At 52.8% G+C, this 13,844-nt stretch overlaps 1 protein-coding gene across 1 annotated transcript in view; it reads left to right on the top strand.

The window, feature by feature from the left end:
• Positions 1-13,844, top strand: part of POLR1A (RNA polymerase I subunit A) — an 85,434-nt gene that overhangs the window by 65,458 nt on the left and 6,132 nt on the right. Inside the window, exons 21-28 of the mRNA XM_069583088.1 lie at positions 918-1,000; positions 1,455-1,620; positions 2,432-2,653; positions 3,767-3,981; positions 6,301-6,468; positions 7,508-7,643; positions 8,115-8,272; positions 13,057-13,183. Of these exons, the coding sequence (XP_069439189.1) occupies positions 918-1,000; positions 1,455-1,620; positions 2,432-2,653; positions 3,767-3,981; positions 6,301-6,468; positions 7,508-7,643; positions 8,115-8,272; positions 13,057-13,183 (1,275 nt within the window). The remainder of the gene's footprint in view (positions 1-917; positions 1,001-1,454; positions 1,621-2,431; positions 2,654-3,766; positions 3,982-6,300; positions 6,469-7,507; positions 7,644-8,114; positions 8,273-13,056; positions 13,184-13,844) is intronic.

The raw sequence follows: 13,844 nt of genomic DNA, 5'->3' as shown, positions 1-13,844 counted from the left end.
GGAGCCCTCGCCAGAGTGCTCTCCACTGCCAAAAGGAGCATCACAGAGATTTAGTTTACAAAGCTCCCCTAAGAGAGCCTCATGGCTCTTCCTTAACCCTGGGGAAACTGACCAGTTGTAGCAAATGCCTAGTTTTTCCTCCATCAGCGATAGAACTCTCCCCTAAGAGAAAGGTTTTCTCTTCAGACTTTGAGAAATGGTTTTTCAATTAGGGCTTTCTGTTCCCTAGTCCAGTGCGTCTCTGCAAAGACGCCTCTTGTGGTCAGACAACTAAGTCTAGGTTGTGAAGAGGACTGACCTGTTGTGTCAAGGCCGTCGGTTACGCCCAGGGCTTCTCTCTTGGTCTCACACAGGCTCTCCAGTGGTTGTCCATGGCCTCTGGCAAAGGGTGGTGGAGAGCTGATGTAGACCAGAGAGTTCTGAGATCTGGTTGCGACCCCTAAGTGAATCATGAAACCGTGGTAAAAGATAGCAACTGGCTTTATGTGATGAAATAGAGTAGGGTGATAAAGAGTGAGGGCTGGGGTCGTTTCATAAAGTTTCATAGTTTTAGCTTGAATCATGTATCTTTATCCACACACGTGTGTGGATGTATGTACGTTTGCCAATCATTGTTACAAACACATGTCTCATTGTGGAAGTTTGGAAAACACTATGTAATGAGGCAAAAGTGCCATTTCTGTTTGAAAAATGGAGTATGGCGCTGTGGATGGACTCCTGAGAATGAGAACTGGCCCTTTTCCTCCACTTGTTCCTCTGCTCTCAGGCAGGATAAGACAGAGGTCACCCCAGGGGAGGGCAGATGTCTCTGGCGTCATCAGAGCCATCAGAGCTGCTGGGGACATTGGCCTGAGCCGCCCTTCAGGAAGCAGGCTGTCCTCACTGTGCCACCCTGGACCTTCCCGCTTCTCCCACAGGAGTTCTTCTTCCACTGCATGGCCGGGCGAGAGGGTCTGGTGGACACTGCTGTGAAGACCAGCCGTTCCGGCTACCTCCAGAGGTAAAAAGCACCTGCCCTGCCACCTTCAGGTGGCTCAGCATCCCGGGTCCATTCAAGCTCTGTCACTTTTTCACATTTTCATTGCCAATTTGCTTAAGATCCCTTTGGGAAAGGAAAAAAAAAAAAACTTCTGAAAAGTAATCCATGGGTGTTCTGAGACAGAAAATAGCCAGCATTCTTCTCCTTCTAGAGGATTGGTTTAGCGTGAACTCAGAGGTTTACAGGAAGGGTCCAGGTGTCAGCAGGTGTGCCCTTTCCCTGAGCAGGGCAGGCAGCCACGGCTGGAGATGGGAGCGAGGGTCGCACAGGGGCACGAGAGCCAGCCTGTCCCGGGGCTTGCTTGGCTGTAGAACAGCAGTCCACCTTTCTGCCTCTGCCTTCCACCTGCCCCATCAAAGGCTGCCCCAGGAGGCAGGGAGCCCCAGTAGGCACTGAGCCGAGGGTCTCTGTACAGGTGCATCATCAAACACCTGGAGGGGCTGGTTGTCCAGTATGACCTGACAGTCCGCGACAGTGACGGCAGCGTGGTGCAGTTCCTGTACGGGGAGGACGGCCTGGACATCCCCAAGACACAGTTCCTGCAGCCTAAGCAGTTCCCCTTCCTCGCCAGCAACTATGAGGTAGTGTGCCACCTTTCGGAGCCTGGGGGTGGCGGGGTAGGGCCTATGTGGTGGACCTCCCACCCTGAGCTCTGCCACCCAATCAGAGTGACTGCTGAAAACTAGAGTAGGGAGAATAAGCACCAAGCAATGCCCTGGAACACCTGGCATGGCAGATGCTTCGAACAGCTGCACTGTTGGGGACATTTACGGTCCTAAACTCGAGTGCACTGTGGCTGCTGCCTGCCTGCCTCCTCACTGCTGCCTGGGCACACAGGGCCCCCTCTGCCCATTTTACAGCCAAGACAACTGAGTATCAGAGTTTAAGTGACGAGCTGGTGAGGAGCAGGGCTTGTGTCTGCACCCAGGCCCTCTGACTCACAAGCCCGTGGTTTTCATTCCATGCCTTATTGGCCCAAGAGGGATCGTCAGCATTGGCTGAGCAGTTCCCCAGGTTTTGCAGATTGGGACACTGAAACTGACATGACCTGTTCAAGGTCATGAGCAGGTGGTCAGATTGAAAGTTAAGGGCCAGCTCCTTTCCATCCTGGTAGCTGTCCCCTCCTCCTTTCTTCTCAGAAATACCCATGTTCTGGAAGGACTCTTGAGTGTCAGGGTTTCTGCCCTATGACCTCAGCTCCTGAGACCACCAGCTCCTGACTCTGGTTGGCACAGAGTGAGGCCCTGGTTAGCAGTGGGTGCTCAGCCCCCCAAGGGGCATTGTGAGGACTCCACACGGGCCGCCTCCTATGAGGTTGTGTGAGTTGTGTGCCATGGCCTTTGTGTTACACCCTCACCTCTTCTTTCTTGCTTGTGTGGTCTGTTTGTCTAGGTAATAATGAAATCGAAGCATCTCCATGAAGTTTTATCCAGAGCGGATCCCCAGAAAGCTCTCCGTCACTTCAGAGCCGTCAAAAAATGGCACAGCAAGCATTCCAACGCCTTCCTGAGGAAAGGCGCCTTCTTGAATTACTCCCAGAAAATTCAGGCGGCTGTGAAAGCCTTGAACCTTGAGGGCACAAACCAGAACGGCCGCACCCCCGAGACTTACCAGGTGATGCTGGAGGAGGCGGGGGATCAGTGGGGTTGAGGGGATGAGGGGTTGTTTTCCTGGTGGAAGGTCCAGCCATGAACTCTAGCTTCATTCACTATTGGCCAGGAAAAAAGGCACTCAAATATCAATTTGAGGAGGAGAAATCTTTTCAAAGAGGCCTCCCCAGTGGCTTAGAGGTAAAGAATCCACCTGTAGTGCAGGAGACTCGGGTTCAATCCCTGGGTCAGGAATATCCCCTGGAGGAGGACATGGCAACCCACTCCAGTATTCTTGCCTGGAGAATCCCGATGGACAGAGGAGCCTGGAAGGCTATATAGCCCATAGGGTCACAGAGAGTCAGACATGACTGAAGCGACTGAGCGTGCGTGCAGGCGTCTTTACTAAGGTGTGGGCAGGGTTCCAGGCAGCTAACTGGGGCTGGCAAGTTGGGTTCCCCAGCCTCCCCGAGGACGTGAACAGTCACCAGGAGTGGAGAAGGTGGCCGTGGGCAGAGACCACGTGACAGGAGCCCTCATTGAGAGACTGGGGCTCAGAGACCCCTGAGGGTGGGGACTGGATATCCAGCCTTCTCTCCTCCCTCTTTCCCCTCTTCTTCTGCGATCTCCCACCTTCTAAGCATAGCTGAGCCAGGAGGCAGGGGAGCACTTTGAAGCGGTTGCTATGGGTCAGCTTTGGGGCATCGGGCATGTGAAAGCCTGGACAGAGGATAGACGGGGATCGGCACGGTCACCTGGCTCATGGTGACTGTGTCCTCGTTGGCCTGAGACAGCCCTGGTTTGCCTCTCATCCCAGGGTGATTATTAATAAAGTTCCATTTTATTCTACAAGAATTGCAGTTTGGAGAGAAGCTTACACGGTCGCCCTGCTTGTGCTTGAAGGGCCACAACGAATGGTTCCTAGAGTCGTGGTCAAGCAGTACGCCCTGGGATGGATTCGGCTTCTCTGTGCTTCCAGTGTCAAGATGGCTTTCCTATGCTGTCAGATTTCTGTCTCTTTCCCATACTGTCATTTGAAGCAAGGCCTTTTGATCCTCCTCATCCTACTGGACACCCCAGGAAGAGAAGCCTGTTCCTGGTGTTGTCCCACATAGCTGAGTCCTGTCCTTCCTTCCAGATGCTGAGGATGTGGGCTGAGTTAGATGAACAAAGCCGGAGGAAGTACCAGAAGAAGGCGGCTCCTTGTCCTGACCCCAGTCTGTCTGTCTGGCGCCCAGACATCTACTTTGCATCCGTGTCAGAAACGTTTGAAAAGAAGATGGACGACTACAGCTGTGAGTGGGCAGCTCAGGCAGAGAGGAGTTACGAGAAATCGGGGCTTTCTCTCGACAGGTAATAACATCAACCTTTGGCGCCTGCAGAGGGAGACTGCTTCTCTCAGGCCCTTCCCTGCCCACTCCGGCAGCCTCCTGGGCCTGAGACTCTAGCAGGAGGGAGGGAAGTGAAACAGAGGGCACCTTGCAAGCCCCGAGGGCTGCGGGACAGATGAGAGCTTAGGCAGGAGTGCGTCCCCCACCTGGGCCAAGATGGAGGAGACTGCTCTGCGGGGAAGGAGACTTACATAATGACCATTCTCCTGAGTGTGGGATGGTAGGCATGGCTCAGTGAGAGGCAGGGACTCTGGTCAGCAGCTGCCAACCCTGGAACCTGGCACAGATCATCCTTTGCCCTTTGACACCACATCTTAGCCTTTTGTAAGGAGCTGGGTCTGATAATTCCAGTGACCCTTTGAGCTTCGAGTTTGAAAGCTTTGAGGAAGAAGGACCACATAGAGTCCCCAGCTTGGACTTGTTCACAGAAAAATAAAACAGGGAAAAGAAATTAATTAATATGAAAAATACTTAAAGTTTTGTCAGCTGTAAATTTAGTATGGCGTAATGTAATATTGTTGCTCAAAGCCAGTATAAATAACCATCGTGATTAAAACTAGAATGTTAAGGAATTAATGAATGGCTCCTTGATCGTTGTTGTCTTTGACTGCCTTTGAAGTAGAGTTTGGGCTTCCCATTCCCAGGTGGTGCCGTGGTAAAGAACCTGCCTTCCAATGCATTAGACATAGATTCAACCTGGATCGGGAAGATCCCCTGGAGAAGGAAATGGCAGCCCACTCCAGTATTCTTGCCTGGAAAATTCCTTGGACAGCAGAGCCTGGGATGCTGCAGTCCATGGGGTTGCAAAGAGTCAGACACGACTTAGTGACAAGTGACTTAACAGGACAAGTGAGAAGCCAGGCATGGACCAGCACTGAGCCAGAGTGAACTGAAAGGTGACATGTACCCCCAAGGAATGTCTGCTGGGGCACTGGTCTCAGAGCAGTCATCAGGGGGTCCTTCCCGCTCAGTTCTCTCAGCCTGGCCTGCAGAGCTGGAGGCCTGAGGTCATCTGCTCTAGCTTGGCTGCATGTCCTGTCCCTGATGAAACCCTGCAGATACACGGGGAGTCTGAGGGTCCAGGGAGTGGGACTGCGACGGGGGTGGGGGAGCAAAGACAGATTCTTGGGTGGAGGACCTGGAGTGGAGGGACAGCTGTCACTTTTTATGCCTTAAACTGGTTTCTCCAGCCAGGCCTCAGAGGTATGAAGATGGAATACTAAATCACAGCAGGTTGTGGTTGAGCTGCCAACTGGGTTTTCCCTGCAAGAGCAAGGCCCCGATTCCCTTTCACCTTCCCCCCCTGCCACTCAGGATGCTGCCATTTACTTTCAGAAGGACCACGTGGGTCCTCCCTCCAACTGTGCTGCATCAGGAGTGGCGCAGGCTTAGCCCCGGGGACCATCACTTGGGTTCAGCGGGCCAAGATGGGGAGGAAAGTGCGCTTCCGTGACTTTCAGAGGCTCTGTTTGCAAGCCTCAAGCTCTGGGGGCAACCCCAATGTATTTGAAGGTTTCTTCTGTCAGGAATACTGATATGCACTCAGACTTCACTGGTTTGAAGTAGTTGGGAGAGAATACACATCAGGTTAGTGAGAAGTCTGATTTTTATTAATAAAAAACTTGCATAGAAATGTAGTTTTATTACTTCCCTCTGCACTCACACGTAAGGTCCATTTAGTCGTGATTTGTTGAGTCGATTCCTTGTCCTATGTGCTGGGGTCACACAGTGTTTCTGTGGCTGTTCTAAAAATAGGAAAAAGGGTTATTAGTAAGTTACAAAGGTTACAAAATCATATAGCATGCATACTTCCAAAGTGGCCCATAGCCGTTTGCACTAATTAAGAAGATAAGTGCCTTATTCCCGCCTCCCCCACCAGATCTCCATGCTTGTTCGGTGAACCTCTCCCTAGTTTGTACAGAGGGAGGTTTCAGCCCTCTCCAAGGTGTCATAGCCAGTGGGGAATAAAGAATTAGCCAAGGGAAATGTGAACAGTGAGTTCACAGGTTCCGTGACATTCTCTGGGTAGACGTGAGCCGTCTGAACATGGACACCCAGAGCTTCAGCCACCCAGCTGGGCTTTGTGCTGTGTCACTTAGGACATTTCAGGGTCGTTGGCAGGAACTGAAGGCTTAGAAGGACCATCTGCCTGGTAAAACAAGCCCAGAAGGAGGACGAGGCATCAGGTGCACACACCCTGCTCACGGGTCTGTCGTCAGCTCGCGACAGGCAGGTGGTGTCTGTGTCTCTGACCCCTTATGTCCTCCCGCCCTGTTTCCAGTTTGAGGACTCTGCTGCAGCTCAAGTGGCAGCGCTCACTATGCGACCCGGGTGAGGCCGTGGGCCTCCTGGCCGCCCAGAGCATCGGGGAGCCTTCCACACAGATGACGCTGAACACCTTCCACTTTGCCGGCAGAGGCGAGATGAACGTCACCCTGGGCATTCCGAGGTGGGCTTCAAGGGTACACGGGCAGGGTCTGTCCAAGCCTGCTCCTGGGGAGGAGGGCATTTCATTAGAGTGTGAAAGTGTGTGTGTGTGAATGTGTGTGTGTGTGAATGTGTGTGTGTGTGTGTGTATGAATGTGAAAGTGTATGTATGAATGTATGAGTGTGTGGGTGAGAGTGTGTGTAAGTATGAATGTGAGAGTGTGTGGGGGTGTGTGTGTATGAAGTTTTGAGAGTATATGTTTGTGAATGAGAAATGGGGTCATCAGAGCGGGGGTCAGGGTTGGAATTTCCGGAGCCCAACTGGTTTCTGCACTTGGATCCATGCCCAGGCCTCTCAGCATCTCCATTTAGTTCTCCACCAACTCCTGGATCCCAGTTCCCTGGAATGCTTGTGAAACTGCAGGCTCCCGGGGTCAGGCCATCTGGTTGCCTGGCTCTGGTGATACCACTCACCTAGAACAGAATCCAGAGGGACCCTGGCTCTTCAGGTCAGTGTGCACCCTGCAGGATGACGGCTGCTGGGCAAGAGAAGAGAACAGAGATCACACTCACCTGCCCGCCCAGGCCGCTTCCTAGCTGAGGGACTCAGGCTCCTCAGCTTTCTCAGCTTCGGGGTTTGTGGCGAAGAGGAGGAGGGCAGGGGCCACAGTGCAGGCTGGCCAGGCTGGCTCACTGAGCCGTGGCTGAGGCCTGGCCGTGGTCCTTGTGCCTAGTAGGAGCGCTGCAGACACTGTTTCCCTTACATCTCTCGTTTGTTCAGTAAGCCCTTAGTGAGCGCTGTAAGTGAGGCACAGGGGACAGGAAGCAAGAAGACACAGCCCTGTCCTTGAGGAGCCCATGCTTCAGTGGAGGAAGCTGACTGCAGAGTCCCTTGCTGTCACAGGGCCAGAGCGGGGACACCTGATCAGTGTATTTCCTCCTCAAGATCCTAAGGTCTCTTGCAGATCCTGAAAGAACTCAAGCATGTTGATGAGAAAGACTTTGCAAAATAGAGACTCCAGGTGCTTCTTTGGCTCAGGTGTGCCCCTGTTCCATGACAGGTTGCGGGAAATCCTCATGGTGGCCAGTGCCAACATCAAGACGCCGATGATGAGTGTACCTGTGTTCAATACCAAGAAAGCGCTGAAGAAAGTGAAAAGCCTGAAGAAGCAACTCACCAGAGTGTGTCTCGGGGAGGTAATGATCTCCCTCAGACCCAGCTGCGGGCATTTTCCTGTGTCCCCTCCATTCATCCTCCCATCCAGGAAGAAGGGCCTTTGTCAGCTTTTCTGACCCAGGGCTCAGACTTCACCAGTGAGAGAGGCAGGCTTCCTCTGCCAGGTGCTGAACAGGAGTGGGTCAGGAAGCTTTAAAAGTAACCACTGGTTCTGTAGCATTCTTATGTGCCTTACAAATAAAGATACTTTCTTGATTAACTTACCACCCCCACTGGAGCCCTCTCCCTACAGCCTCAGGCCCTTCTCAGAAGGTGTGACCTACAGGGTTGGGGGTCCCTCTCCCTAGCCCAAGAGGGATCTACATCAGCAGCGCTCATTTAAAACTGGCTCGTGGTCCCAGCCCCTGTGCCTGCAAACTCAGTTTTCCCACTTTTAATGCTCAGTCCCAGGTATGGGGCACACTGGGTCCTGCCTGTCTGTCTGGTTCTAGGTGTTGGAGAAAATTGATGTCCAGGAGTCCTTCTATATGGGGGAGAAACAGAACAAGTTCCGGGTATACAAGCTGCGGTTTCAGTTCCTGCCACACGCGTACTACCAGCAGGAGAAGTGCATGAGGCCCGAGGACATCTTACACTTCATGGAAACCAGGTCAGGGCTCAGGCCATTTGACTTTGGCAGATTCTTATTGTATGACTTTGTCTTCAACCTTGAGGGCTCCTGGCCACAGAACTCCCAGGGCCTGAGGGCTCTTGCCCAGATGATTCGCTTGTGGGTATGACTCCGTTACCCTGCCTGCCTCCTACTCTCTGGCCCATGAGTTTCATCTACTCGTATTTAGAGGATTTAAGGTATAGGAGTACATGGACCATAAAGAGAACAGAACTTTATCAGAGTGATGGTGCTGTGGTGTCAGACCAGCATGTGGTGGTCATTTCTGACATGACGTGGTTCTTAATACATTTATATTCTGTCAGGAAGGAGCCCTGTGCTAACAACATGCTGCTGTTACACATGGTTCTATAAGTGGGATTAACCTCCAGCTTTTAAAAATAGTTTCATTTAAAAAAAATAGTTTCACTTATTTATTTATTCTGGCTGTGCTGGATCTTGTCATGGCGTGGCCTTTCGTCTAGTTGCGGCAGATGGGGGTTGCTCTCTAGATACAGTGCAGAGGCTTCTTATTGCGGTGGCTTCTCTGGTTTTGGAGCATGGGCTCTAGGGCACTTGGGCTTCAGTAGCTGCAGTGCGTGGACTCAGTAGTTGTAGCTCCTGGACTCGAGAGCACAGGCTCAGTAGTTGCGGCACATGGGCTTAGTTGCTTCGAGACATATGGTATCTTCTTGGATCAGGGATCAAACCCACGTCTCCTGCCTTGGCAGGCAGATTCTCTACCACTGACCCACCAGGGAGGTTCTACCTCCACCTTTTTATGGAGAAGATCTGGTTCCCTTCTGGCAGGGAGATTGAGCATCCATTTTTCTCTCAAGTTCAAGTCACTGTTAGGTACTGGACAGCACGGGTCACAGTGCTGAGTGCCCAGGATTTGGAAGGGGGTTTCATCTCAGGGCTGGTGCAAGCCAGCAAGAGCCAACAAAGGTGACCCGCCAGCTGACCCTGGATGGTGGAGCGCAGACTGAAATGGCTGTGGGGTTGGCAGGTAAGAAGGCTGGTGAGGCATTTGGGAGCCCCTGGCCAGCTGGAGAGCACGTCACCTGCCTCGAGAGGGCAGGAATGTGGGCCAGGGTAGCCAGACCTTCTGGTTCAAAAAAAGTAATAAGAAAACTACCTCTCTTTTTTTTCCTGTCTTTGGTTGGTTGGTGGGTTTTGTGAGGGTTTTTTTGCGTGTGTGCTTGCTCAGTCATTTCAGTCATGTCTGACTCTTAGAAACCCTATGGACTGTAGCCCACCAGGATCCTCTGTCCATGGGGATTCTCCAGGCAAGAATACTGGAGTGGGTTGCCATGCCCTCCTCCAGGGGATCATCCCAAACCAGGGATTGAACTCACGTCTCATTATGTCTCCTGCATTGCAGGTGATTCTTTACCACTAGCGCCACCTGGGAAGCCCTTGCTTGCTTTTACTTTTATAAATTAGTCTCTAATTTGTAAGCATTGGCAGCTAATTCATACCTTTGTAAAAGCCTGTTGAGGTTCAACTAGATATGTTAACAGGATTTGGCCATAGACCCCTGGCCCCTGTCTTCAGTCTGAAACAGCCCTCAGGTCTTCCAGTGCTACTCAGAATCAAAGAACCAAGGGCAGAGTGGAGGCAGGATGTCCAGCCACACAGTGATCCCACGAATATTTGATGAGTGCCGCCCACTCGCAGGGCAGTCCTGGGGAAGCGTGGCCAGGAGGGAGCGACTGTCTTGCCCAGGCCCTCTTTCCTCTCACCTGAAGACTCAGGCTGGCTGCAGCCTGGCCCCACTAAGCAGGTGGCGTGTAGGACAGCCAGGGTTGTTTAGATGACCTTGGATGTGAGCTCAGCCCTTTGGATGGGGGAGCCGGCCAGGCCCTGGGGAGCATGTGCGTCACCCCTCGCCAGGGTGGAGGAGGCTCATTCTGTCAGGAGTGCTCTCGGGGTGCTGGGTCACGTTGCAGGAGACCGGATGCCAGCTCATTAATTAACTGGGAGGAACATCTCTCCCAGCGTGCCACGTGTTTGTGCTGACCAGGCAGCCCTTGTCTGAGAAACGGGAATTAGGATCATGTGGCCTCTTGAGAATTACTGAGAGCAGGCCAATCGGCCCTATTTCCACACATCTCAGGTGTAGGCAGGAAAGTCGCATGAGGTATGCACCATGCAGTGCCCAGAGTTCTGTCTGTTTATATTCATTTGGGGGAATCAAAAATCCATCACTGTTTAAAAATTTCTTCTTGTTAGGGAGAGCCCTGACTTCTCTTCTCAGTGGTGAAATACTTAGTCGGCTCCTACTTTGCATTTGGCTGGAGCACTTGAAAAGCTGTGATTAACAAAGCCTTGGGCCCTCAACCTTGGTGGAGCTACTCTATGGCTTGCGCAGGCAGGGCTCAAGCGAGGGAGTGGCATGGTGGGGTGAGTGGTTGGGCTGCCTTTGCCAGGCCTTCCCCATTCAGGCCCCATGCAGACCACACAGGGATGGGAATGTACCTTCAGAAGGGTGACCACACCCCGCACACATACCCCCAGAAGCTTTTTCTTTTTTCTTTCTCCTTCTCCCCTTTTTCACCTCTCTCCACCTCTTTTCCGCCTCTCTTCCGTTTTCCCCTCCTGTTATTCCCTTCTTTTGAATTACGAGACTTTATCTTCTTGACTGCGCTGTGCGGCTTATAGGATCTTAGTTCCCCAACTGCGGGGATTGAACCCGCAGCCCCTGCAGTGGAAGTGTGGAGTCTCAACTACTAGACTGCTGGGGAAGTCCCTCATGAGACTCTTTTTCCATAAATGGGAGAGAAAAAAGATAGAAACACGTGAGGCGCTTTCCTAATGGACACAAATAAGCCATGAAGCTCCCCTAAATGTTCCTCTCGGCACCCATCCTGTTGGGTGTGTGTGTAAATGATTCAGAAGGCAGGCTGGGGCTGTGAGGTGGGAAGGATACTGAGCTCAGAGGCAGGAGGAGAGTTCCGACCTCCGGTCCCCAGCTGTGTCACACCAGGTTGGCTTCTGTGAGGCTGACCCTGCAGGTGGTGAGCTGTTGGCAGGCACCTTCGGAAACAGCCGAGAGTCATGTTCCCTGTGTAATTAATTCATGGGGGAGGGAGGTTTCTCCGCTGCTGCCCCCGTCCAGCTCCACCTCAGCTGTCACATTCTGACAGATGGCATGACCTTCGCAGAGTGATCACTGTGGGCCTCCGGCTCCCTGACTCTGGGCGTGTGGCGGGAGTGGTCCCCACAGTTGCACGAGGTCAAGGCCCTCGTCTGTCTCTCTCCAGCCTCTGGCAGAGTGGAGAGCTGAACCTGTCCTTTCAGAAGCATCTCTTCCTCCCTCTCTTTCCCGTTGATTATATATCTTTCTAAAGTCAATCCGGGCATCTCCCTGTCTGGCCCTCTCATTCCTGTGCTCCTGCCTGGTGACCAGGCTTTTTCCTGGATCAGTGAGTAAGGAGCCTTCCAAAGGCAGAAACCTCAGCCAAAACCATCTACAGCTTTAGAAACTTGCGGGGGTGGGGCGGGGAATTGGGAGGGAGAGTAGCAGTCTGTTGCTTTTACTAAACAAAATAGTAAACACGTGACCGGCTCACTCCTCCAGTTAAGGTCCTGAGAGCCTGTCTTTTCATCCTGGCTTTGCCCCCTGGGCTGGCACATGGCAGGCACATCACAGATGCTCAGAGAACACAGGCTGGCTGGCTGGGCAGATGAGGAACTGATAGCTTGTATAATTAAAAGCCCATTTGGTGGGCTGCTTGCCGGTCAGAAGGCCGGCAAGAGGACATACGAGGACAGGAGCAGGGGACAGGAGACAGGGCGGGCGACGAATAGATAACCCAGGAGGAGGGGCCAGGGAAGGCCTGCTGGGCTCTTTCTGCCTCGAGTTAGTCCTTTTAAATTCCCTTGGTCCTAACCTGTTGGGCTTCCCTGCTGGCTCAGTGGTACTTTAGCTGCCAATCGAACCCCTGGGTCAGGAAGATCCCCTGGAGAAGGAAATGGCAACCCACTCCAGTATTCTTGCCTGGCTATGGACAGAGGAGCCTGGCACACTACAGTCCATGCGGTCTCAAAAGAGTTGGGCAGGACTAAGCAACTAAACAACCACCACCACAATCTGTCAACATGATTTACTACAAAGCACGTTACCACTGCTTTGGAGACTCTGATAAGCTCTTCCACAGCTTAGTTCTCTCATCAAATCGTCAGGGCTCCCACACCAAGGAGACAAGTTGTCAGCCCCAAGCACTTCCTGGAGATGCAGTAGGTGGGCTAGGGGCAGCCCTGGTCCCAGCCTGGATGCCGCTCCTACTGAAGGCCCTGCTGTACTAGTTAGCTGGCCCCACACAGCACCAACAACTGTCACTTATTGAGCAGCCGGCCTACCAGGCCCCATGACAGGTTTTGGTGGACATGGGGATGTTTCTGATCCCTAAAGCAAGATTGCATGACACCCACACTTTCCAGACAAGAGAAGTAAAGTTCAGAAGATCATCGGTGGTGATTGAGGCCACACCCCCTGGGAATGGCCCATGAGACCTTTGGTGGTGATCCAGGCCATGCCCCCTGCGAATGGTGGAGCACACTTTCAGCCCTGCCATTCTGATGCCCCCCGCCAACCCCCGCCAAGAAATAGCAAGAGGGGGAAAAATGAGCTGACTGGAGAGCCATGGTCTCTGTCTCCTGAATCCGTCCCCAGCATCACCTCAAGTGGGTGAAGAACTTAGAGCATCTTGTCCCCGCAGTGAAGGGAAAGTGGAGATGCTTGTACTGAACGGGGCTGCGGGGCTTTCTTCTCGTTTCAGATTCTTTAAAATTCTGATGGAAGCCATCAGGAAGAAGAACAGTAAAGCATCAGCTTTCAGAAGTGTGAACACACGGAGAGCCACCCAGCGGGATCTAGACAATGCTGGCGAGTCGGAGAGGAGTCGGGTGAGCGAGTCCCCTGGGGGCCCCTGGGGACCATCATAGGGAGGTCCAAGGCTGGGACCCCCTTAGGGTGCCGGTGGCTCTGTGACTGTTTTCAGTGCTCCTTGCACCCCTTCCTAGGGTTGGCCTCTCTCTGCTTACCTTAGCGTGTGTGTGTCTGTGTGTGTGTGTCCACATAACATGTGGGGTCTTAGTTCCCTGACCAGGGATTGAACCTGTGCACCCTGCATTGGGAGCATGGAGTCTTAACCACTGGACCACAAGGGCAGTCCCTTACCTGAGGATTTATCTGCTGCTCTGAGAGCCGAGAAGCAGTGTTTCCTTCTTGGGTGTGGAGGGTCACGGAGGGGAGCTGCCACTGGCAGCCACCCAGGGCGGCCTGCCTCGCCCTGGGTGCGAGCCCCAGCTCATCCATCTGTCTGTTCTCAGGGCCCCCCTCTCCTCTGTAGGTAATTTTTTTTATCCTGAGGATAGACTCAAAGTAATGGTACCTACTAGACTTTTGGAAGTTTTTTATGTGTTCATCGGCTCTGCCTTTGACTTACCTAGGCCAGATGAACTGAGACTCACAGAGTACTGGGCAGGGACCAGAGAGGCATTCTGAAGCAGGGAAGCTGGGCTCCAGTGATGGAAAAGGAAGAAGCCAGAGGGACGCCATTGGAGG

The sequence above is a fragment of the Ovis canadensis genome, chromosome 3 (genome assembly GCF_042477335.2).
Source record: "Ovis canadensis isolate MfBH-ARS-UI-01 breed Bighorn chromosome 3, ARS-UI_OviCan_v2, whole genome shotgun sequence".
NCBI lineage: Eukaryota > Metazoa > Chordata > Mammalia > Artiodactyla > Bovidae > Ovis > Ovis canadensis.
Note: the sequence above shows the minus strand (reverse complement) of the source record. Positions and strands in the feature narration are given on the sequence as shown.